The sequence below is a fragment of the Orbicella franksi genome, chromosome 2 (assembly GCF_964199315.1).
Source record: "Orbicella franksi chromosome 2, jaOrbFran1.1, whole genome shotgun sequence".
Taxonomy (NCBI): Eukaryota; Metazoa; Cnidaria; class Anthozoa; order Scleractinia; family Merulinidae; genus Orbicella; species Orbicella franksi.
This window is the reverse complement of record NC_138146.1, coordinates 7913244-7935748: the sequence shown is the minus strand read 5'-3', so window position 1 is coordinate 7935748 and position 22505 is coordinate 7913244. Positions and strand designations below refer to the sequence as shown.

The window sequence follows — 22505 nt, the reverse complement described above, 5'->3', positions numbered from 1 at the left end:
TTCAGTTTTCTGTGATCTTGTCCCTCTGGCCGGTAGGATCTTGAAAATACTACTGGCCAGAGGGACAGCTTGTGTATAAGGTAATTGGACTTAAGTCCATGCTCAGTTTTATTTGTAGAATAGTTTGATACATTGGTCTTTAGTCTTGCACTACACTAGATTATCTCTCTACAGTAACATTTATAGTTTTCTGTGATCTTGCCCCTCTGGCCGGTAGGATCTTGAAAATACTACTGACCAGAGGGACAGCTGCTTGTGTATAAGGTAATTGGATTCAAGTCCATGTGCAGTTTTATTTGTACAATAGCTTGATACATTGGCCTTTAGTCTTACACTACACTAGAATCACTCTACAGTAATATTTTCAGTTTCCTGTGATCTTGTCCCTCTAGCCGGTAGGATCTTGAAAATACTACCGGCCAGAAGGCCAGCTTGTGTATAAGTTAATTGGACTGAAGTTCATGGTGTCTGTAAAAGTTTATTCATGCTCTGTTGCAATAAAATCAATATTTTACTATTGATGAGAACTTTTGAGTTCTTTTGAATGTACATTCCTTCAGTTTGGTAGCTTTTGCTGTGAGATCTGCATCTTCATCACTTCATGGAGAGAGGGAATGTCATCCTGGAAAATAAGACAAAGTGAATTTCTGCAAGAAAGTGTTATGAATAGGAGATGTGTAGTTGGTATCCATGTTGTTTGGTTTAAATTGATTTTCCATTACTTTGTCATGTGATGAGAAGTGTTGATACTTGCTTTTGATTCAAAATACCTGGTTGAAATTAGGAGTTTCTCCCCTGCTGAGGTGCTCTGGAAACTAAATATAGATGATACCAATGAATTTAAAATGTATCGCTAGCACAAGTGATCAGTTCAGGTAAAGATGAACACGTTGATTTGAATTAACTCAAGCCAAGCTGATTATTTATAGAGACATGGTAATTGATAGACTATGGTATTTGCAGAGCTTACCATACAGACAAAGACACCACAATCATAATCATTCTTTTGCTTAGGTGTATCCTATGTGTAGGGATTCAATTAAAATGTGTGAGAAAATGTTCAGTCAAAAGAGCCCGAGTTTGAGTGGACTTAGTGCAGACAAAGAGCCTGGCACATTTATATTACCATAAATCTAACTAACTGGCATATATCTGACGCCATCGCTGCCATGTTGGATGACCATTAACAAAAGAATTAGCTTAGTTTATTGTTCTTGTCATCCAACATGGCCACCAGTCTTTGTCACTTGAATTTTCTGCCTATTTCATGCCAATTTCATCACATGCCATTTACATTGTCTGAGACTAGTTACTGGGGGTGGGAGATTATTAGCTCTGTTACCTTCATCATAAGAACCCCTATAAGCTTTCTAATGCAACTGTAGTTCTATTTGTTCCATTTATATATAATTGTTTTGTGTGGACTAAAAAATTTAATCACGTTCAATTAAGCTGTTTAACAATTTATTTTTTTTGGGGGGGGGGGAGAGGGGGGTGAAAGGGGGTCAGAACCTCCCAGTTCTCCTGCTTCCCATACCTTTATCTCTTGACTCCCGCCCTCCTCCATTTTGCCCCGTCCCCTGTAAATAAGGACACTCAAAACACATACTTATCATTTAGCTGCGCAATCCTTTAGCTTTTTTTTCCTTTTTTGCTTTGTTTTCAGGCTTGCTCCTCTAGCTCTTCACGTCTTTTAATTTTTCCTTCAGTCCAGAAGTCTCAAGATAAGCTAAATGTAAGTCAAAAAGCATTTGGGTTCTTGTTTTTGAAAGGATTTTAATGCTTTTAAATAAATGATTCCCGCCTTCATGGAACTCCCACTTCCCACCCTTTCCTCTCCTGCCTCCTGCCCCCTATTCTTCTGGGGCTCCCGCCCCCCTACCCCCCCCCCCCCCAATTTTACTCATGGGTGCACAAATATGCAAACTCAGCAAACTATTCAATCTGATTAATTTTTAGGGTAACTGGGGTTACACTTATTAACATTTGTTATTTAGAAAGCCTCACTTTAGAAGTGACTTATCCTTTGAGGGATACAGGCTTAATAAACATGAGGGAAATAGACTGGACATTTTGCAATGAGAGTGGCTTTGTGAGTATGTCAGGTCAGTGCCCTTTAAGCAATACATTTTGGTTAAATAAAGGATTTCCTTAAACCTATTTTGTTTAAATGTGAACACCATTCACCAAAAAAAGACAATAGAAGGACATTTTCATTACTTTAATTTGTGTTTATTCCATAAACAGATAGTCTTACAATGCTAAGGAACAGTATCCAACTCTATAAGTTTAACAATCTTGAAGAGATTCCTCTATCCTTCCAGAGAGTATGCAAGTCACAAAATAATATATTAAATATTGATGTATACAACTTGAACCCACTGGACATGTCAGAAATGTGTCCTAATACAGTCTGGCACTCTGTTTCACTTGGAGTGAATGCAAAATAAATTTTATTAAGGCATCAAGTGTCTGATAACTTTCATATAAATGGGAATCCTCAATATTCTAGCCTGCTTTATGACTTAAGCAATAAGAGCAATTATCAAACTATTGTACAAATAAAACTGTGCATGGACTTGAGTCCAATTACCTTATACACAAGCTGTCCCTCTGGGTGGTAGTATTTCCAAGATCCTACCGGCCAGAGGGACAAGATCACAGAAAACTGAAAATATTTAACTGTAGAGCCATTCTAGTGTGGTATAAAACTAAAGAACAATGTTTCAAACAATTCTACAAATAAAAATGTGCATGTACTTAACCCTTTAAGCCCGGGAGAGAAAAACCTTATTTTTCTAAAATTATAACCATAGATCGAAAGACCGCAAGTAATGTACCAGTTAAAAGGTATTGTTTGGGGTATGTCCTAAATCACCATAACAGACATACAAGGTGTCACAAATTGAATTGAGGAGTCTTCAAAGTAAAAAAAAATGAAAACGTTCAAAAATACCTTATTCCTTGTATATATTGGGTATACCCCTAAACAATAGCTTAATTTGCAGCTCTGGGTGTGCAGATTTTTATCAGATATTCACTTGACCGTAAAATTGTAAAGCGTAAAAGTTTCAAAAACTTGAGGGGTGGTTAATCAAGTCTGATTCAGGAGGGGGTATGATTTTATGTTTTCAATGTAAAGATGTCTCAAAGATCCTTTTGGCGTCCAAATTTGAAATGAACTGGCCAAATATTAAGCTTATTATAACATTTTGTGCCATATGGCACTATCGGGACTTAAAGGGTTAAGTCCAGTTACATTATACACAAGCTGTCCCTCTGGCCAGTAGTATTTTCAAGATCCTACCGGCCAGAGGGACAAGATCACAGAAAACTGAACTATTACTGGAGAGTGATAATCTAGTGTAGTGTGACTAAAGAGCAATGTATCAAACTATTCTACAAATAAAACTGTGCATCGACTTGAGTCCAATTACCTTATACACAAGCCGTCCCTCTGGCCAGTAGTAGTATTTTCAAGATCCTACCAGCCAGAGGGACAAGATCACAGAAAACTGAAAAGATTCAACTCTAGAGTGATTCTAGTCTAGCATAAAACTGAAGAGTAATGTATCAAACTATTGTACAAATAAAACTGTGCATGAACTTAAGTCCAATTACCTTGTACACAAGCTGTCCCTCTGGCTTGTAGTATTTTCAAGATCCTACCGGCCAGAGGGACAAGATCACAGAAAACTGAAATATTACTGTAGAGTGATAATCTAGTGTAGTGTTAGGCTAAATAGCAATGTGTCAAACTATTCTACAAATAAAAATGTGCATGGTCTTAAGTCCAATTACCTTATACACAAGCTGTCCCTCTGGACGGTAGTATTTCCAAGATCCTACCGGCCAGAGGGACAAGGCAAAGGAAGTTTGAATTCGGGGATCCGTCGAATCAATAAAAAAATTCGTCCTTAAGGAACGACGTATTTAAAAGCGTTTGTGCCTATTATAAGTCAAAGACGTCGACAGTCTAATGTGTTAGCCGGCGTACAAATTTACGGTTTACGAACTAGACGGGAAGAGATGTAAAGAAATATACAGCATTTGCCGAACAACTCACTGCTTTACTTTCTACACATTATTCTTAACTTGTCAGGTGAATAAAAACGTACTTGTCTTGTTGATCAACATAGTTTTACCACTGGCAATTCGCATATTTATGTGACTGGTATAGTCCGCCATATTGGAATAGCCGACAATTTCCGAAAACTGCTCGACTCGGAAACTCGCTCCTAGTACTCCTCGGTTGTCCTTCTGAGCGGTAGGATTTAGGCACAACCGAGTGAAAGCTTGGCTCTGGTCGCATACAAGACGAAAAAAAAACCACGGGTAAACCATGAACCGCGCTCGGCCCATGGCCGCGCGGTTAAAAAGTGACGTCACATCCGGTGAAAAAGCGGGCTGAGCGGCAAAATCAAATTTGAATGCGACATGATCGTTCTCCCAGTAAGTAAAATGGCAATATTTCGTAATCGGCGGGATATTTCTAACGTTTTATTTGGCCATGATAAACAATATTTTGTCGTCTTCCTCGTCATATCGTTTGTTTGAGGAACAGAACGATTATTTATTCAAAAACACGCTTTTCTGAAGGCGTGTGTTTTTACGAAATGTCGTCGTTTCTTCTTCGCTGAATTCCACAGGAGTCATCGTTTGCGTGGAAATAATGAATTCTAGGTAGGTAGCACTCAATTCAAATATCCTATTCTCTTAGGTAGGCATTAAACTAAGAGAAGAGCGCAATGACAGTTTTCTAGACGTGGGAGAACCTATTTAACGGAAGCCCATTTTTTCAAATTTACCCTTGACAAACACTCGAGACTAATGTAGAGGTGGTAATCGTATCGCACTGCAGGAATAGACCCACACACACAACGCGGCGGAACTTTCTTGCCGATCGACACTAGCGCAAATTCATGTTCTTGCTTGTGACTCAAACTGGTGTTATAAATTCTGTTACGATTGGTTGAGAACCTTGAACAAGTTATCTTAACTTTTCCCTTGGCAATTCCTTAATTGGTAAACGCTTCCTTTAACATAGGCAGGCCGTGAACCCCTTAAAAATAAACAAGAAGATATTCTTATGGGTGATTCAGTAATTTGGGTATCTCGTATTTTTTCTCCAGTTATAATCTAATTTATTTTACCCTTTCAACAGTGTTGAGTGTCAGCAACACTATAAGGTTTCAATACCCCCCGGATCTCATGAGGTGAAGCATGCATGCACCTTTCATTTCTTCGATTCCTTTCATTTGCCTTGTTTGCTGACCAAGTTCCTTGTCTTTTAATCCCTATCATAACTGCAGCTTATTTTGAAAGGTTACTCATACATTTTGCCTTATTTTGAATGTGCTTTCTCTATACAAGCTTACATCAAGACATTTCAGTCCCAGGGAATGAGAGAACAATAGCAATTCTGTCTTACAGAGTTCAATTATTTTGATTCATCACTCTTTCAATGTGTGATCTTAACAAACTGTTTGCAAACAGTAATGAAATATCATGCCCCAACACCCATCCACAAAAGGAAGTCTGGGAACAGGTAATAGCAACAATGACACTGCCAGGCTGGTGAATGTTACAAGCTATTATCAACTCATGTCTGACAATGATGAGTGACCATGAAACATGGTGCGGTGGAACTGAACAACCAGACTGTGAGTGACATTGTTAGTGTTAGTGGTGTGAAAGTGATTGCTAGCTGCACCAGACCAGAAAAGAAAAGGTTCCATACTAGAAGTTGACTGAGAGTAACAAGTTTGTACTCAAAAACTGAAGAAGCTGCCTGATCAGACCAGTCTTACAGCCAGCTTCATCACTACTTGTAAAGAGTTCCTGAATTGTGTATGTGGGAGGACTCCTTGTAATGACATATATGGGGAAGCTCTGTTCAAAAGTTTTCAGGCCTCAGATATAACTATTTAAGGGTAAGGGATTTCTGACAAGTTGAATTCAGGTGTACGAAAGGGTACAGAAATCTTTCTTTCAGGGATTTCCTTTCTTCTGGTTCTAAAATGTTGTTGATAATCTCTCATTTACTCTCCTGAGCCAGAATGAGGGGATTCTGATATATTGTTCAAAAAGATATTTTAAAACTTCTTTCTAAGGGTTAAGAAAAGGGATACAGTATTAAGGGGTTGGACCTTGAGATGGAGCTTTCCCATTTAAAACTATGTAGAATACCTCCCAACCCACCTCCCCCCCCCCCCCCCCCGCCCCCCTTTTTGCATAACAAGATGTTCAAATTGTTTTCTGGAAAAAAAGCAATTAAAAAACAAAACAGTGCCAAGGGATTGTGTGATTATCAATGCCAGTTCCCATTTGTATTTTGAATTAAAATGGGCCTAACGTTATCCACAACAGTATAAAATAATAACCATACTTTGCAGCTTCATAGAGAGACTCAATCTGATAATGAAAACATAACTTTTATTTTCCCTCCTTCCTTTATACCTTGTGATATTTCTAGGGAAATTCTCAAAAAGTCCCTCTTCAAAGAAAAAAAAATGTATAATATATATATATTATATTTTCCTAATAAGCAGTTTCTTCACAACACATTTTAAGATGATACATGTAAATAGCCATAAAAATGACATTTTTATCTCTGAGATCATTTTCAAGATTAAAAAAAGTTATTTTTATCTATTATAACTTGTTTTAATCTTGAAAATGATCTCAGAGACAAAAATGTCATTTTTATGGCTATTTATCATCTTAAAATGTGTTGTGAAGAAACTGCTTATTAGGAAAATATAAATAATCAACGAAAAAAATGAACAGAAAAAAACAACAAACTATTCTTTCAGAGGAGCTCCTACATTTTATAATTTTTGTAAACCTTTTACAGAATGCAACTTTTGGATAGGTTGCACTTCACTGTAAAGGAAGAAATTACACCAGAGAGGCTTTGTATCTTTATTATGATTTGCATTATCAGTGAAAAGAATCACATTTGGACAGGTCCACTGGCACTCTTACATGTATGTTAAAGATGGGAAAAGCAGGTTCAGCATCATCTAAATCAAGGGATTGTATGCCAGTGTGGGGTGTATATGCCAGGAGGTAACCACCTAAGAAAATACAAACATAAATGACAGTCACTAAAATTAAACAACAACTGAGAACTTTTAGAGACCCCCATCAGTCACAAAAAGACCAACAACCGGATCTTTCTCAGTTTAACAAATTGACTCAGTTTTTCATGCATCTGTCTTGAATATTATTGATCATGAATTTGGTCATAACGTTGTCACAGTTGCTGTGGATCCACGGGGGGATAGCATACACTCAAACACTCACTTGCAAACACAGGAAAAACTGACATCAATTTGTTTTTTTTTTTAATAACAAATTCATTGCCAAATTGTATGCTCTTGCTCATTGACACATCTCTTAAATTATAAATTTATGTGCCTACAGGTCTGCTTATTGACGATGAAAATTAGCCAATGAGCGCACAACAATTTCTACAGTTATCGTAAAAAGTATAATTTTCGTTAGCAATGATTATTTTGTTAGTAAGGGTTTCAGAGGAAACGTCCAGTGTAAAAATGTTATCTCAACAGAAAAAGTAATTTAGTTTAACAAGAGGAATTCAGAAGAACACTGATTAAGAAGAGAAATAAAGTGCTTCTCTTGTTTGTATTTCTCTTGTGGGTATTTGCTCATTTACCACCTAAGAAAAACAAGATATAATGTATAATTTTTACCTCTGCTGCAAATTTTTCAAACCAGTTTGTTTTCACTTTCAGAGTGGTTCTTGAAAAGAATCACAAGCACACCACCCACCCCCTAAGTCCCTATTCCTACCCTACAACAGTACAGCCAGGATCCCATATCAACCCCCCAACATAACTTACCATAATACTCCCATACTACAATACCATCCTTTTTTTTATTTTGTACAGACAGACCTAGATTCAAACATCAGATCTCTGACCTTTTGGTCCACTTCATCTCCACTAGACAATGAGAGCAATCATTGCAAATTTATTTATATTTGTTGGTCTAATTTATTATTGTTCTCAGATTCCCCCTTCTCCTTTGATGACATTAAATTGGTTTAAAAAATTAAACTGGTGTACACAAATTAAAGCAGAGGTAGAAATTGAGCCATAAAATTACTATAATTTTGGCATGAGGGTATTAAAATAACTATACTATTAATATCCATATGTTCTATTGTAAAGACAGTGTATTACTACTTAAATTGAACTTCAATGTCAGAGACAAAAACCTAAAAACACCTAAACACAGGTCAGTGAGGACATTGCCAGTTGTGCTTTTGCCAACAACCACTCTGCCTGAAAAATGTAGAAGATAATAACAAAAGCAATAGCAAAGCCAACCTCTGTCAATTCAATAACCACATCAAATTCCCCTTCAAAATTCTCTTCAACTCAACGCTTTAACATGCTTCTCTCATTTAACTTTTACCCCTTGAGTCAGAATTTGTAGGTGTATCACATAGAATTCCACAAAAGATTAAAAATGCTGTTAACCTTTTGCAAATATCTGCATCAGTTTCAAAGATGTTTAAGTTTGAAAAATGTGTAAAATATGCAAATGAGGTTACTGATGATGTCATACACTCAACCCAATATTACATCAAGTGGGTAGGCTTATAGTTCTACTGGAAACACACCTACGGCTATTAAAATTTAAAGCAAAAATATCAATTTACAAAGAAGAGACAATTAACTCGGCAAAACCCACTGTGATTGAATGACTGAGGGAAACTCAAACAAAGAGGGATATTTGCACATTTGATTATTCAATATCAATAATTGAATAATCATGCAGGGTCAACTTCAGCCAAATGCATGGGGAATTAATGGCAAAAAATCACTTTAACATCAAACCAAGCTAGAACTTCAGCCCACCCACAATGGAGCAATCACAACTGACCTTTGTGAATTATTTGATACATGCATATGAGACCCATTTTTCCTTTTTTTCTTTATGAGATGGAAGGTAGATGCCATTTAAACATTGATCAAATAATGAACAAAGGTCCTGTTGCTACAGAGCTACATTGTATCCCTACCAGATTAACAAAAGATGAGGTGTTGAAAATAGATCTTTGGAAGAACTAAAAAAAGCTGTGTAAACAACCACCAGCAGCCTGTGTTCTCACAGCATCTCTTGTTGAGTTAATTTGATAAAGAACATAACTTTAAAATCTCAAAATAGTTGAATTTAACTAATTATGAAGTCCTACAAGTATGAGAATTTCAGGTTGTATGATTGCACCCAAGTATGAAATTTGATAGAGAAACAATGGTAAATCATACAATTCTATTTAACAATATTATTGGATTCCGAGCTCAAGATTCCCATCAGGTGATAATACGGTTGATACAGCCTCAGACTATCACCTCAAAGAAGCCTTGACCTCATAGTCCAATTGTTGAATAGAAAGAGAGAAGATGTTCTCTATTTCATTATTAATAGATAATAATTTACAGGTTAAAGCTAATTACAAGATAAAATTTGAATTCTGTCCAGCATTTATTTATGAACCACTCTACAGTACCCGGGAGGGGGGTACTACCAGAAAAAATTGGTGGGGGTGTGTGGCCTGCTTCCCAAAACCCTTGCTCTACTGATCACCAAAATCTGTGATTTTCCCTACCCTCTTTATGACCAGATCAAAAATTTGACAACCTATTTACAACCGTTGTCGCTGACACAGTTGCCCTAAACATAATTTTTGAAGGCTTCTTGTTTATGATCTTATCAATAATGATGAAAAAGTAGCTTCTTCTAAACAACATTACCCAATTCAAGACTAGAGTACAAAACCCATACCCTATTTAAGACCAAAGTGGCCAAAGTCCATACTTTATTTATGACCAAAACGGCTGAAAAACCATACCCTTTGGGGCACACATACCTATATAGTGCATATAAGGGAGTAGCCCCCCCCCCCCCCCCCGGTCACAGCAGAAGTGGGTACCTGTCAAAAGCGGGTGTAAAGTTAAGAGGTAAGGATATACCATACCACTGGGAGCTAACCCTAAACAGGCCAACCCCCTCTTTTTGAACTGCCCAAAGAAGTTGATCCCCAGGCCAGTATTGCAATTCAGACAATACAGAGGAATGTACAATTAACCATTGGATGACTGAAGGAAATTAGTTCTACTCATCTGGACTGCTTCACCCTTTGTTGATCTTTTCTGGGAAATCTGATATCCCTAAAACACGCATTTACAATGAACTCTAGCTCTCAATATAGATTATTTCTTACAGAGAAAAAAGGTATTCAACAAGAGATACGGAAATAGGATACTAACCTTGCGTATACGATTTTCCACCACACACTCGTGGATACAGAGCTTCAACTGTGTTCACTTTTAGAAAAAAACGGCTTCTGTCAAACGTGTTCCCATAGTGCACAGTGCAAACTATGGCCTGCAATACTTCATCCAGGTTGTTGTTAACATTATAGGCTATTGCACTTAGTGTTATAACCGAATCATGAGCAATAAGAACCAAAAGTCGGAACAACACCAGTTTTGTAAATGTGTAAAATCCGCCATTCGATGACAGAAGGCTCTCCGTTATTTTCCTTCAAAACAGTACTAAACTATACTGTTTTGCCGAAAGTTTTGCTTAAAAAGTCGAAGAAATGTGCCTGCAACATCCTTCTATTCTCAGTATGAAAGGACACGACCCTGATGGTTTGCAAATAGAGGAAAATCTTCCCCAATCGAAACGCCATATTTTCGCTTTGTGAAACGAGCTGCGCGGCACAATTTAAACCGGATGTGACGTCACTTTTTGGTGGATGATCCAGATACGCGAATTTCAGGAGTCTTCTGCCCCGCCCCTGCGCCATACTGAATACTCTGCGTTTACAACATTTTCCGCTGGTCGACATACCCGACAGTATGAATTCTGAATTAAGTGCGACACAAGAGCGACGTATGAATCCACAGTCGCATTGCTGCCGCACTTAATTGAATTGAATTCGACACGGCAGAAATGCGACGTATGAACTGGGCTTATGTCTTATCAAAGTTTTTTGTCTGTTAATCAAATATACATAATCTTAAGATTATGTCTTATCAAGGTTTTTTGTTCGTTGATCAATCAATCGGTCAACAATTTATGTAAACATGTGCCTAAGAGCTAAGTAAACTCGATCAAAATACGTATGTGTATACAACAACAACAACAACAAAAAAGTTACCTTTCTTTTAATCATTATAATTTAATAGTAGGGTTTTCTCAGAATTAACGTTCCGGGAAAAGCCCAAGCTGACTTCCAAAATCAATACTGAGAGTGAGAGGCAGGTGTTAGGACCTGTGTGGCTACTATGTGCCAGAGCTGTATATTGCTCTCTGCACTACCTGAGATTGTATCACCAGTTAGAAGAACTCACAAAGTTGACCACCATAGCTTGGAATTCTGTTTTTGGAAACTAAATTAATGCCGACACTTTGAGATCCACCCTTCGGGCGAAATAGCGTTAATGTCCCTCACATCATTGCCTTCTGCTGCAAAAATACTGGCAAAAAGTAAAATCGATAAAGCAAAACAAGTCAAATCAGTCGATCAGTCAGTACCTTACTCTCTCAAGAACCAGCCAATCGAATTTCAGGCTGCTCAAGCACACTGTAAGAGAACACAAATGTGTTTCTTGGTTTTGAGTGCACTCTATTTACAGGGCTTGTACGGGAATGCAAACTTAATTTTATACCGTTGCACAGTTAAAAATGTCAATAGAACGGACTTTTTTTTTCATTTGTTAACTAATAATGAGAAAAAGCTTGTTCCATTCGGATCAGGGGCTTTTCTTTTCCTGATAAATGTTAGAAAAAGTCGTCAAGTTACCACTACTCAAATTTGCTTGGTGCCTAAAAGCCACCCTCTCCGCCCTGTCTGAAAAGGGTTAAGAGATCTCGGTAAATAAAAACACGTCGCCTCTCCTTAGCGAACAATAAGCCAAAAAAAATTCTTAAAACAATTTAAAGATGAAAAAATAGATAAAGATGAATACAAACTGCCAAAGTGTAGATTATCTCTCTCACTGGTTTTATTTTAATAAACATTTTTTTTAACAGCATGCACTACAAGATACTTTGAGTAACCTTTAAATATTTAGTATTATAACATGCATACTGCTACGTAGTCCTTTGTGAAAGACTGCTGCAACAGCTTGTGCAATCAATATTGAGTAAAGGTAATCAGAAAAACCTAATTCTATATAAGCAGGAGGCAAAATTTATACTGTACTTAAATTTACGAGAGAGAATTACAGTCGAACCTCCACTAACGGTCACCTCTCTACAACGGCCACTTTTTTGGTCCCGGCAGACATACATTCACTGTTATTTTAACCCCTCTACAATGACCACCTCTCCACAACAGCAACAGCCACTAACACTCGTCCCAACTGCCAAAATAACCTCTCGACAACAGCCAGTTAACCAACGAATGAGGAGCCTCTCCCCAAGCTAAGGTGGCCCTAGTGGAGAGGTTCGACTGTAACTTAATTTAAGTAGGTAAATGAGTCAGACATCAGCATGCTATGTCTGATCTCTACATCAAATGGATATAGTCTCATAACGCTAATCTAATGTGTAACTGACACATCATGCAAGAAAACTGAACAAATATCAGGCCAAAGATCTCTGCTTTTTAGAACATAGTTGATAGCTCTCACTGCATTGCAAACTTTCACCAGGATGTAACACCAAACTGTCCATGCTGTTTATACGGGACACCATTCACAAGCTCTGCGTATTTGACACCTTAATTCTGGTGTTATAGTTTCAGTTCAGTGTAGGTTTTGAATAAATTCAGCTTATAAATTGGCCTCATTTACCTATGTTCGCCGGAGGCACTCGTAGCAGTGTAGTTGCTTATTCTGCTTGTAATCCCGCTACACGGGATGGCTATTATGCTGACATACATGTAGCTGTTCTGTCGAGTTTTTTTGCTTGGTAAGAATGCTAATTTGCAAAATACAAATTAACCAAATTAGTTTTCTCTCCTTACGACACTACACTGCATTAAAAGATCTCATATTTTGCAAGTAATGCTGCTGATTATATCACAGCAGTGTTTTGCCAAAGGTGGACCTCAACTGATAAGTCATAAGTCTACAGGACCAAAACAACACCCATTCTGTTAAAGCTACCACCGGCAGAATTTATCCAAGCCTACCCAAAACGACATTCGGGAGACTGCTATATTTGATGTTGTTCTTTTCCCCCAAGTTTTCTTGTTCTCTGCTGGGAGAGATTCTTTCCTAATTGTTGTACTCTGACTACCAAAGCTTATGCTTAATAGATCCTTGGCCTGATCTATAAATTGAATATATGGCTTTACTTTATCTTCTTATTGCTCATAAATAAAGCAGTTACAACTGAGCCGGTAATAACAGTTTATAGTATGTGTCTAAGTAAAAACCGTCTCCTAGGTGTTTCTTTTTTCTTTTTGTTTTTTGTTTATATTTATAGTCAACGAACGCATAACCTGCGATCAGGTGCCCTTTAGATAGACGTATATGAGAACGGCCGCTTGCAGGTGCAACATTCACAAGCAAGAAAGGCACCAGTTAATTACTTTTTTTAACAATTACATTCACAAATATCCACTTGACCTGAGGCAAACAATTGTTTTAATACAATTTTCAGTGATAAATGGCAAGAACAACAAAATATGGAAACAACAAACGCAAGTGGATAATGATTTAATAAGTGTTGAGTTTAAGTCATTAGTGCACTTTTATTGGGTTATAAATCCCCCGCTGATATTGTCAACGGACCGATGGATTGAGGACAACCGAGTAGTGCAAGTCCGGCAAATTCCGCTTGGACTGAAGTAAATATGAAGTACAGAAAGAAATATTTTTTCATCATGCTGGTACTACACGTTGAATCAACATATTAATTCTTCTGTTCCAAGAGAATCGAGTTTGATTCAGTCTTCCTATGTATCCTCTTTTAGTAACGCTTTACACTTAATCTTAGGTTAAGGAAAATTCAGAGTGAAATAGGAAAGATGTGAAGAAGATGTACATAACTTCTCTAAACTTCTCTAACTGCTTTAAACTAAAATTCGGTTTTCTCATCAGAAATAATACCTTCATAATGAACAATATCAACTATCAAAACTCTTAATCAGTGGCAATTGTTTAACTTAGTGATATATGGTATGATGTTCGCAGGGTGCTCTCTAGAAAATATCTGTGTTGCTATACCCTCAAAATGCTCTATCATCTGCTTCGGGGACCCCTTGTTCCAGTCAAAACAAAGCTTGTGTTATATACAGTTCTAGTCTAAAATGTCGGTCAAAAAGCTGAAAACAGCAACAAGGGTCTACAATACATGACTGTAATATATCCCTAGTTTATAACGTTGTAATGATCAAACAATGTAACTTTTAGCATACAAGGAGCTGCCATTATTGGGAATGGATCATTTTAATCATACCTATCAATGCTGTTTATACGAAGACCACCCAACGAAGGGCGACAGTTGGCAAATAGAAACAGATTCACATTCGTTGACACAACCACAGCTTGATATTTTGGAAACAAGTTGGTAAACTATAACTTTCCAAAAGAAAATGTTACATTTCCTATTCTGGAGATACAGCGAGAAACTAGCCACTAAAGTACCGATCTTCTTAGATTTTCTACCATGCAGCATTTCCAAGGACGATAATGGCACCTAATGAAAAATGCCGAGGTAAATCTATGCAAATTCTGTTCACGTCTTGTCTTCAAGTTACTATGCTAATTACATTAAAGTAGTATCACATACCATAGCTACATGTATCTTTTATAATAATCATATGCCACTTGTACATTATTCTTACTTATTACAATGCTGTTTCATAAGTAACACTTTCCTCTCCAAGAGATCCTTTGGAACCAGTGGAAGATGAATCGTCTGTTTTTGGTTTGCATTTTGCACGGTTGAGCTTTTTACCGCCCTCTTGTTCTGTTTAATCAAAGAAATAAAACAAAATCACATGTATGATCAGGTCATGGTCGATTAATCCATCTGTCAAGAGAAGATGATTTTTCTCTTGCCCATCTATCCTTTCCTGTCTCAATACCTCCAAACATTCTTTCATCCATCCATCCACCTGTCGTTCGTCCACCTGCGCACTCATCTATCTACCCATCCATCTTTCTGTCTCTTCCCCTCTCTATTTTTCTCGCTCCTTCCTTCCTTCTTTCCTCCCTCCCTTCCTTCCTTGCGTCCTTCCTCCGTTCCTCAGTCACATCTAATAGCCAGGCAGTCAGTTAATCATTCAACTTTGTAAATGAACAGACAGCTTATCGCTCAATATGTCAGGCAATTTGAAAACGACTGATAGTGCAACGAAGAATATCCAAGTTACGACTTTGTGAGATTCCTTTCAATTTTGCCCATCTGCACAGTGTTATATGACTTTAAAGTATTAATGTTGTTTCCTTCTTTATTCATGCACTATGTTTTTTTAAAAATGCATAAATAATGTTATTATTCATACCAACGAAATAATGTTGCCCAGAGTTAGTCTTGACTGGTCTACTTTTCTCTGTTAGCTTTGCTTCAGAGTGTTTATTAAAACGATTTTCGAAACTAAGACTGTTTGATAGACAAACACTACTATTGTGTCTTTTTGGCAATTAAATAATGCAATGAAGTCAATGAAGTTCTTTGGTATTTTTAAGTAACACGTTTCTTGCTTACTTTTTTGCGAGGACAACTTAGGCTGAGTGTCACCTGGTTCCAAACTCTCCTCAGTTTCTTGTTCTGCATTTAGACAAAACAAAAATGCCAAATACTAATGTAGCTATGGACTAATAAGAAAGTCGAGAACAATATTCCTTGCACAAATTCTCTATATTATTGGCTAAAAAAGAGTGTTTGTTTTTAAAACCTAAATTTGTAGGCGTACCTAATCAGCGCTGGTCGCGGGAAAACAGCACGGATCACCCAAAAAATAATGATAAGCAACAAACCTGAAATAAAGATTTTGATTTTGCCTCCCGCGCTGTCTACTTGCGACTCGCGTGTTTACCTGTGACCTGCACTGATTAGACACTCCATCAAGAGCACACTCCACTCAGTGAAAATTTGTTTCTCAAACATAGATGTTGTTGCAGCTTACTGGAAGACGAGGCTGGCAAAACAAGACGAATTGTAGTCCTTTTTCGTACGTCTGCTGAAAGAAAAAAACTAGTGAGACAATCTCAGATAGTGCAGAGCGCAATTGATAGCTCTGGTACAGTAGTCCCATAAGTACTCACCCCTACTCGGTTCACTTCCGGTTTGTGTCTACCTTGGTAGTCTGCTACGGCTTTTTCCCTTTGCAGTGTGTATGTTTCAAGGTTGTATTTTCATTTAAGGTCCAAACATTACGCACAAATTAATTACTACTGGTGCTTTAAGTTGATTTTCGTTCATTTTAAATTCAACAATACGCTGAAGCAGCAAACGTGACAATTTAGCTCTTCACGCCAACTTTGTAACTTGATACTTTTGTTTTCCTCGCAAAGCCATGTAATATGAAACCCTTGTTTTCTCCAAAACATACGGAAGATGTCCTTGTTTTTTAGAGATAAATGAAAGAAAGTTAAATATCTGATGTAGTGATGAAGAAACGGAACAGAGACGATGTTTTACTAAAAATGCAAATTTTTACCGATGAGCAAGAACTAATTTAATTATCAGATAGTCACGAAATACCACTTTCTTTTTCTGTTGCCACCTTTGTTGTTAACAATAAAACAATTCAAAATTAACACACAACGATATTGATGGCTGAGAAGCTTTTCAACGAAAAGTATTGAAGATAAACAGCGCTACTTGGCCGATATGAATGAGTCTCCTCAAAGACTGATTAAATTAATTTGCGCTTTCATTAGGTGCCACGGCGTCTGCAGCAATATTTGAGCATTTTCCTGGTTTCTTTTGTTACAAATTCACAATTTGCGGAGTATTAACGCCACTAACTTGAGAACTTTTTGGTCTCTCTTACAGACACAATTAAGGCAAGAAATAAACAAGTCGCTAAGGAGAAGCAATATATTTGAACTCCGACAAGCACACTATTGTAGATTGAAAACAGCAGATGATATTTGTTGAACCGACCTGTTTGTAATTCTAAAAGCTACGCAGCCACAGTAACGTTTCACTTTTGCAATAAAAAGGGACAACTGGCGCTACCTGAAAAATAACTGCCGTCCTTGGTCGCATGACACGATATATAAAATACTGCGCGTAAAGATAGTGTATAACACTAACAATGCTAGAACGCATGCGTCTTACATGTTGAGCTCTACCATAAGGAAAACCACTCAACATTTGTGCGTGATTCCGTATGCAATGTATCCTTCACCTAATATAGAAGCCACGAACCCTAACTAATCTACGCATGCGTTTAGGGCAAATTAGTTTTGTTCTAAGGAGAATGGTACCACAAGGAGAGCAAGGGGTTACCTGAAACAAATATATAGCTTTGCGATGTTCAAAGTTAAGCGACGGCGATGGAATGTGTTTTACGTAGAGTACACATGTACCTTCCCACCCTACTCCCATTACTTCCTTGCCTCTAGACTAATTAATTAATTGAAATTAATTAATTAAACAAACATTAAAGTTTACACCTTAGCGCCATAGCGCCATAGTGCCTTAGTTCCTTAGCGGCAGGCAACCCCCATAACCATCCCAATAGTGCACTCTGCACTAAAAAAACGTAAGCATTGTTTTAGCTATGCCTTTAAGAATACAGCTAAACAACAGGCTAGCAGGCCATTGTATATTCGGCATTGTTCAACAGGTTATATTCAGAACGGTTAATACCGGCACGACATTGTCACACCCAAAGTGTAGCTGGTAGCAAATGAGAAAGTCATTCGATTCAGTTCAAATTTGCGAGAAAAATGTTGATGATAAGAGCTGATGCTATAAAAGGAAAGTGAGGAGTGCTGGTATTTGTTGGGAGAGAGCCACAAGACTAGCCCAAGACAGAGAGATCTGGAGGCACCTCGTTGAGGCCCCATGTGCCACTGGGCATTATGGGATTGAGTGAGTGAGTGTTAAAATGTTAACCAGATGTCAAGTAACCTGCCAAACAACAACCGAAACTCGCAAACTATGAACAAAACAGTTATGGATTGCGAATCCTTAAGTTTTTGGACATGCATGCAAAACAAATATACGGCTTCTTATTTACATATATTCTTTCTGGGGGGGAAAGGCTAAGGCTATCCCAAAGGTTTATATTAATTTGAGAAGTTCTTAAAATACTCCCAGTTCTGGTGGAACTGGTATTCTTTGCTATATTGTCCCTGAAGCAACTATTATGCACAAATAGCTACAAATCAGAGGCATAGAATAGATAACTTCAGTAAAGTTTTTCGTAGCACACCGGCCTTGAATATCCCATTTGTGTTTGTCTTTGTAAACATGCTCGCTTTAACATTCTTGTGGTTACTGAAAAATCCTGTTACTTGATGCAGGATATTTTATATGCCTCGAAACATTGCGTAACTAGTTAGTGTGCAGTAACCAGTTGCCACTTCAACTTATCTGTGAGCAGGTCCTACAATAAAGCAAAATCACTGTTCCATATGAATGCTCAACAGAGTAGTTGAAGTTTGTGTTTATTGGCAATGTAATGCATCATCAATGATTTACCTCGAACAACAGAAATATCTTTTTCTCTTTGCTCTGCATTTAAAAAAGAAAGAGAATTAAGTTAAGAGAATTATCACTGAGTCAGTGATATTCCTCACAGAGCAGTTACAACCAGTCATTTCTACCTTATACAGAAGAGCACCAAGTGACATCGCAATTTCTCGTTTTATTCTACATTTCATTTGGTGTCTTTGATTAACAATTATTTTGTCAGTGTGATCAAAAGTGGTCATATTGTTCTGTTTAATTTCGTTACTCGCAGAGGGAACAACGTGCAGGTGAAACCTGTTAGATAGAATTGAATGTACGGGAAGAAATATTTACTTTCGACTAGAGGAGATAAAAACACACAGGGAAGATATAGGCAGACCTACGGTGAGCAGAAGCTTGTTCTGAAAACATAAAAAATCTCTATATGAAAGCATTACGGTCTTATGGTCTTACCAGGAGTTGAAAAATAGTTGTTCTATTTCCTGAACCCGTTGAACTATTGTACAATGTGGTAAAAGAACAAACTTGGTTTCTTTCTCTGCCACTACAAGTCTCATCTTCACGGGCTTGGCCACTCGACTAAGCTGAGCCACTAGTATTTCACGTGCAAGTGATTATCTCGCACCCTCGACTAAGGGAGCATTCATACTATGCCGTACAAATTTGAAAACGCAGCTTTATTTCTACGATCAGGCCTACTGTTCACACTAACCCATTACAAAACAGCGTTTTTGAAAACGCTCTTCAAAGCCGGAAAACATTTTGCCAAACGACGGCGTCGCGATAATCATGTGATTTTCCCGACCGAGTTTTCCTCAACCACAAATCCAAAATAGCCAGTGATTGTCATGTTATTAAATTCCTTTGGTGTAAAGTGGATGGAAAACATTTGATGCGTTTTCCGAGTGAAACCTTCATTTTCAAATTTTCCGACACATTGTGGGTAGAGGCTAACACTGGGAAAAATAAGGGACTTGTGGCAGGCTAAAAACAATAGGAATTAGATAATGTCGGATCAGTTTGTGAGAAGAGAGAGAAAAGGAAAATAATCTTACAAAAAAAAAACAAATTATCCAAAAATAAACTACCTTGTTCTGGAGGAGGCAAACCGACAACTGCCAACTCTATCCTCCCGCACTCGGCCTCTCCTTGATACAAATGAAGAAGCAAGCAAACAAAGGCAACCAATCAGATTACGATGATAATTGTGTATCAAATAACTCAAATAAATACCTTCCATGCCATCAGGTTCTTCATTTTCATCTATTCCCTCCTGGTTTTGTTGCCTTTTGTCTCTTTGCAGGATTGAAAGGTACTAAAACTATCGCAAAATAGCCAGCAAATCTTTCGCATGAGTGCCATATATTACCTTTTATGTACTAAACTTAAGACAGGCATAAAGCAAGAGAGACGATGATCTTGTGGTCTCTTGCATAAAGCTTCCAGTAACAAAAAATAGAGTCTTAAAAAAGTACACGCAATAACAAGTAAATTATATGGGCCGTCATCACCAAAAATATAGCCGGGCGTGATAAATTTTGCTGTTTATTTTAATGGCAATGGATTTCAGAATATTTGATTCAAAGATATCCTCCAGGGAAAAAGAAAAAACAAACGAACATAAATAACCAAAAAAATAAGTTACCTTGTTCTGGTGGAGGCAAGCCAACAGGTGCCAACTCTATCATTCTGTCCTCGGCAACTCCTTGGAAAAAACAAAGAAGCAAGCAAACAAAACCCACAAATCAATCAATCAGAAATTGCTTCATAACTCATTGTTCAGAATGAATAAGAGATGACCATGGTTAGTTTCTAGTATCATTTGTGAAACCAATTGCGTAAAAAATACCTTCCACATCATCATGTTGTACATTATCCTCTATTCCCTGCTGGTCTTGTTGCTGTTCTTCTCTCTGATCTGTTACAATTAGAAGTAAAAATTAAGTATTTAACTGTTAGTAGTGTGGACGACGATTTACTTATCATGTAAACACAAAAAGCAAATCTGTTGTGCTCCCATTACAACTGTTACCAGTCTTACGTCTCATAAGAGCTTGAAAAGGACAGCATCTGTGTAAAATTATTCTTTTACTCTGGATCAATTTTTGTGATGTCGCAAAAAGAATTCTTTAGAGGGGGTCGTGAAAGTAAAATACTAAAAGAAATTTCTGTCTATCTCGAAGGGTAGCACTGCACCACAAATTCTGCCACCTTTCCATAGCATCACTTTGCTTACTGCAAACTGAAAAGTTTACATCACCCAGTCGGATTAGTTGATAAAGGCCTCGTGAAAATATTGAGGGGCCGCACGAGGATGAAAAATAATAAAATTTAAAAACGATCTCTGTCTGAAACAATTTAAAAACATGCAAGCTTTCGACTGCCTGAACTACAGTCTTCGACGGATAAAATGGGAATGACAAGAGGCGAAGAAAAAGAAAAAAATTGAATAAAAATTCGTCAAATCGCGAAATAATAAAAACGCAAAAAAAAATGAATGTTTGTTAAAAAAGAATGTTATATTGTCCCATACATTGGGAGTCTGTTTGATATGCCACGCTTCCAGTGTCTTTGTTGTTCTAAAACCACATTATTATTTTTATCAATGCTTATATCAAATTATGAAATGACAAACGGGGTCCCGGTATTCATTTAGGAACAGGAACACCTTCAATAAACCCCATAATTCTTTAGATTATCTACTTTTAGAAACATTTATATTTGAACCGCTCACTTTACGCTTTGTGAGAGCGGAAAACTAGACAGAGAGTTAAGCGAGAAATACAACAATGGATGTACATTTCATGATAAAGGCACCCATATTTAGTCGACAGGGATTCTATATATTCCAAGAACACAGTGTTCTTAAGGGCACATATTATCTTTTACGAGTGCTAGCGATGCCTTCATTGTCCGTTTTTTACTCTGCTATAGAAATTGGTCTATATTCACTGTATAGAACGAAGGTGATCTGTACCTTCAAACTAAATTTAAAAAAAACCGTTAGGTCCCGGTGCTCGTTTCCGAGAAAAAAACGACGCTTTGTGTTGTGTATATGCACGCGCTCGTGAGCGCGTGTTGATGACGTGAAAATCGTGCGCAGTAGGGATGCGCAAGGCAAAAGAGTTACATCTGTTCTGGCCTTATGTTTACTGTCATGATGAGAATTAAAATCAAGGTAGCTGTCAATTCATGTGCACTATACCTGGGCAATATAATTTTTTTTTTTTGACAAACATTCATAATGATTTGCATTTTTATTTTTTTGCAATTTCATGTATTTTTATTCAATTTTCTTGGCTTCTTGCCATTCACATTTTACCCGTCGAAGACTGTAGTTCAGGCAGTCGAGAGCTTGTAATTTTTTTTAATCGTTTCAGCCAGAGATCGTTTTTAAATTTTAGGTATATCTGGCTGGTATCTGGTTAGCCCACATCGAAAACAGCCTTGCAGTCCCGTTTGCAGATGCCCCCCTCCTTCGTTTACTTCTACGAGTTATCATTGAAGCGGACAATTGGACTCTTCTCGCGCCGCTGTCTACCTATCACCACATCAGTCAAGCACCAGCTAAAAGGACCTTTGGCAGATGACCCTTGGATCGCATCGCAGGACAAACTCATACTCTGGTCAGCCTTTACTCTGGCCTTCTTTGCCTTATTACGTTCGAGCGAGTTCACCTCACCATTTTCAATTTAATTCAACCCGCTGATACACCTGTCCGCTCAGACATCAGTTTTTCCTCCGACAGATCTTTATCATTGTACCTGAAATCATCCAAAACTGATCCTTTCCGGATGGGCTGTTCCATTACGCTCACCCTTCTGGCCGTTCGGTCTGTGCAGTACAGGCAATGC

The 22505-nt window shown here is 37.6% G+C and overlaps 1 protein-coding gene across 1 annotated transcript; it reads right to left on the bottom strand.

Annotated features, from left to right (window-relative positions):
* Nucleotides 1-14845: 14845 nt before the first annotated feature.
* On the bottom strand, nt 14846-20533 carry LOC145468064 (uncharacterized). Its single transcript, XM_081451732.1, has 7 exons — nt 20501-20533; nt 20297-20356; nt 19740-19799; nt 18661-18693; nt 16130-16183; nt 15709-15771; nt 14846-14967 (listed from the first exon to the last, which is right to left on the bottom strand). The coding sequence occupies exons 2-7, from the start codon at nt 20337-20339 to the stop codon at nt 14846-14848; spliced, it is 375 nt and encodes a 124-aa protein (XP_081307858.1). The 5' UTR covers nt 20340-20356; nt 20501-20533.
* Nucleotides 20534-22505: the final 1972 nt, after the last annotated feature.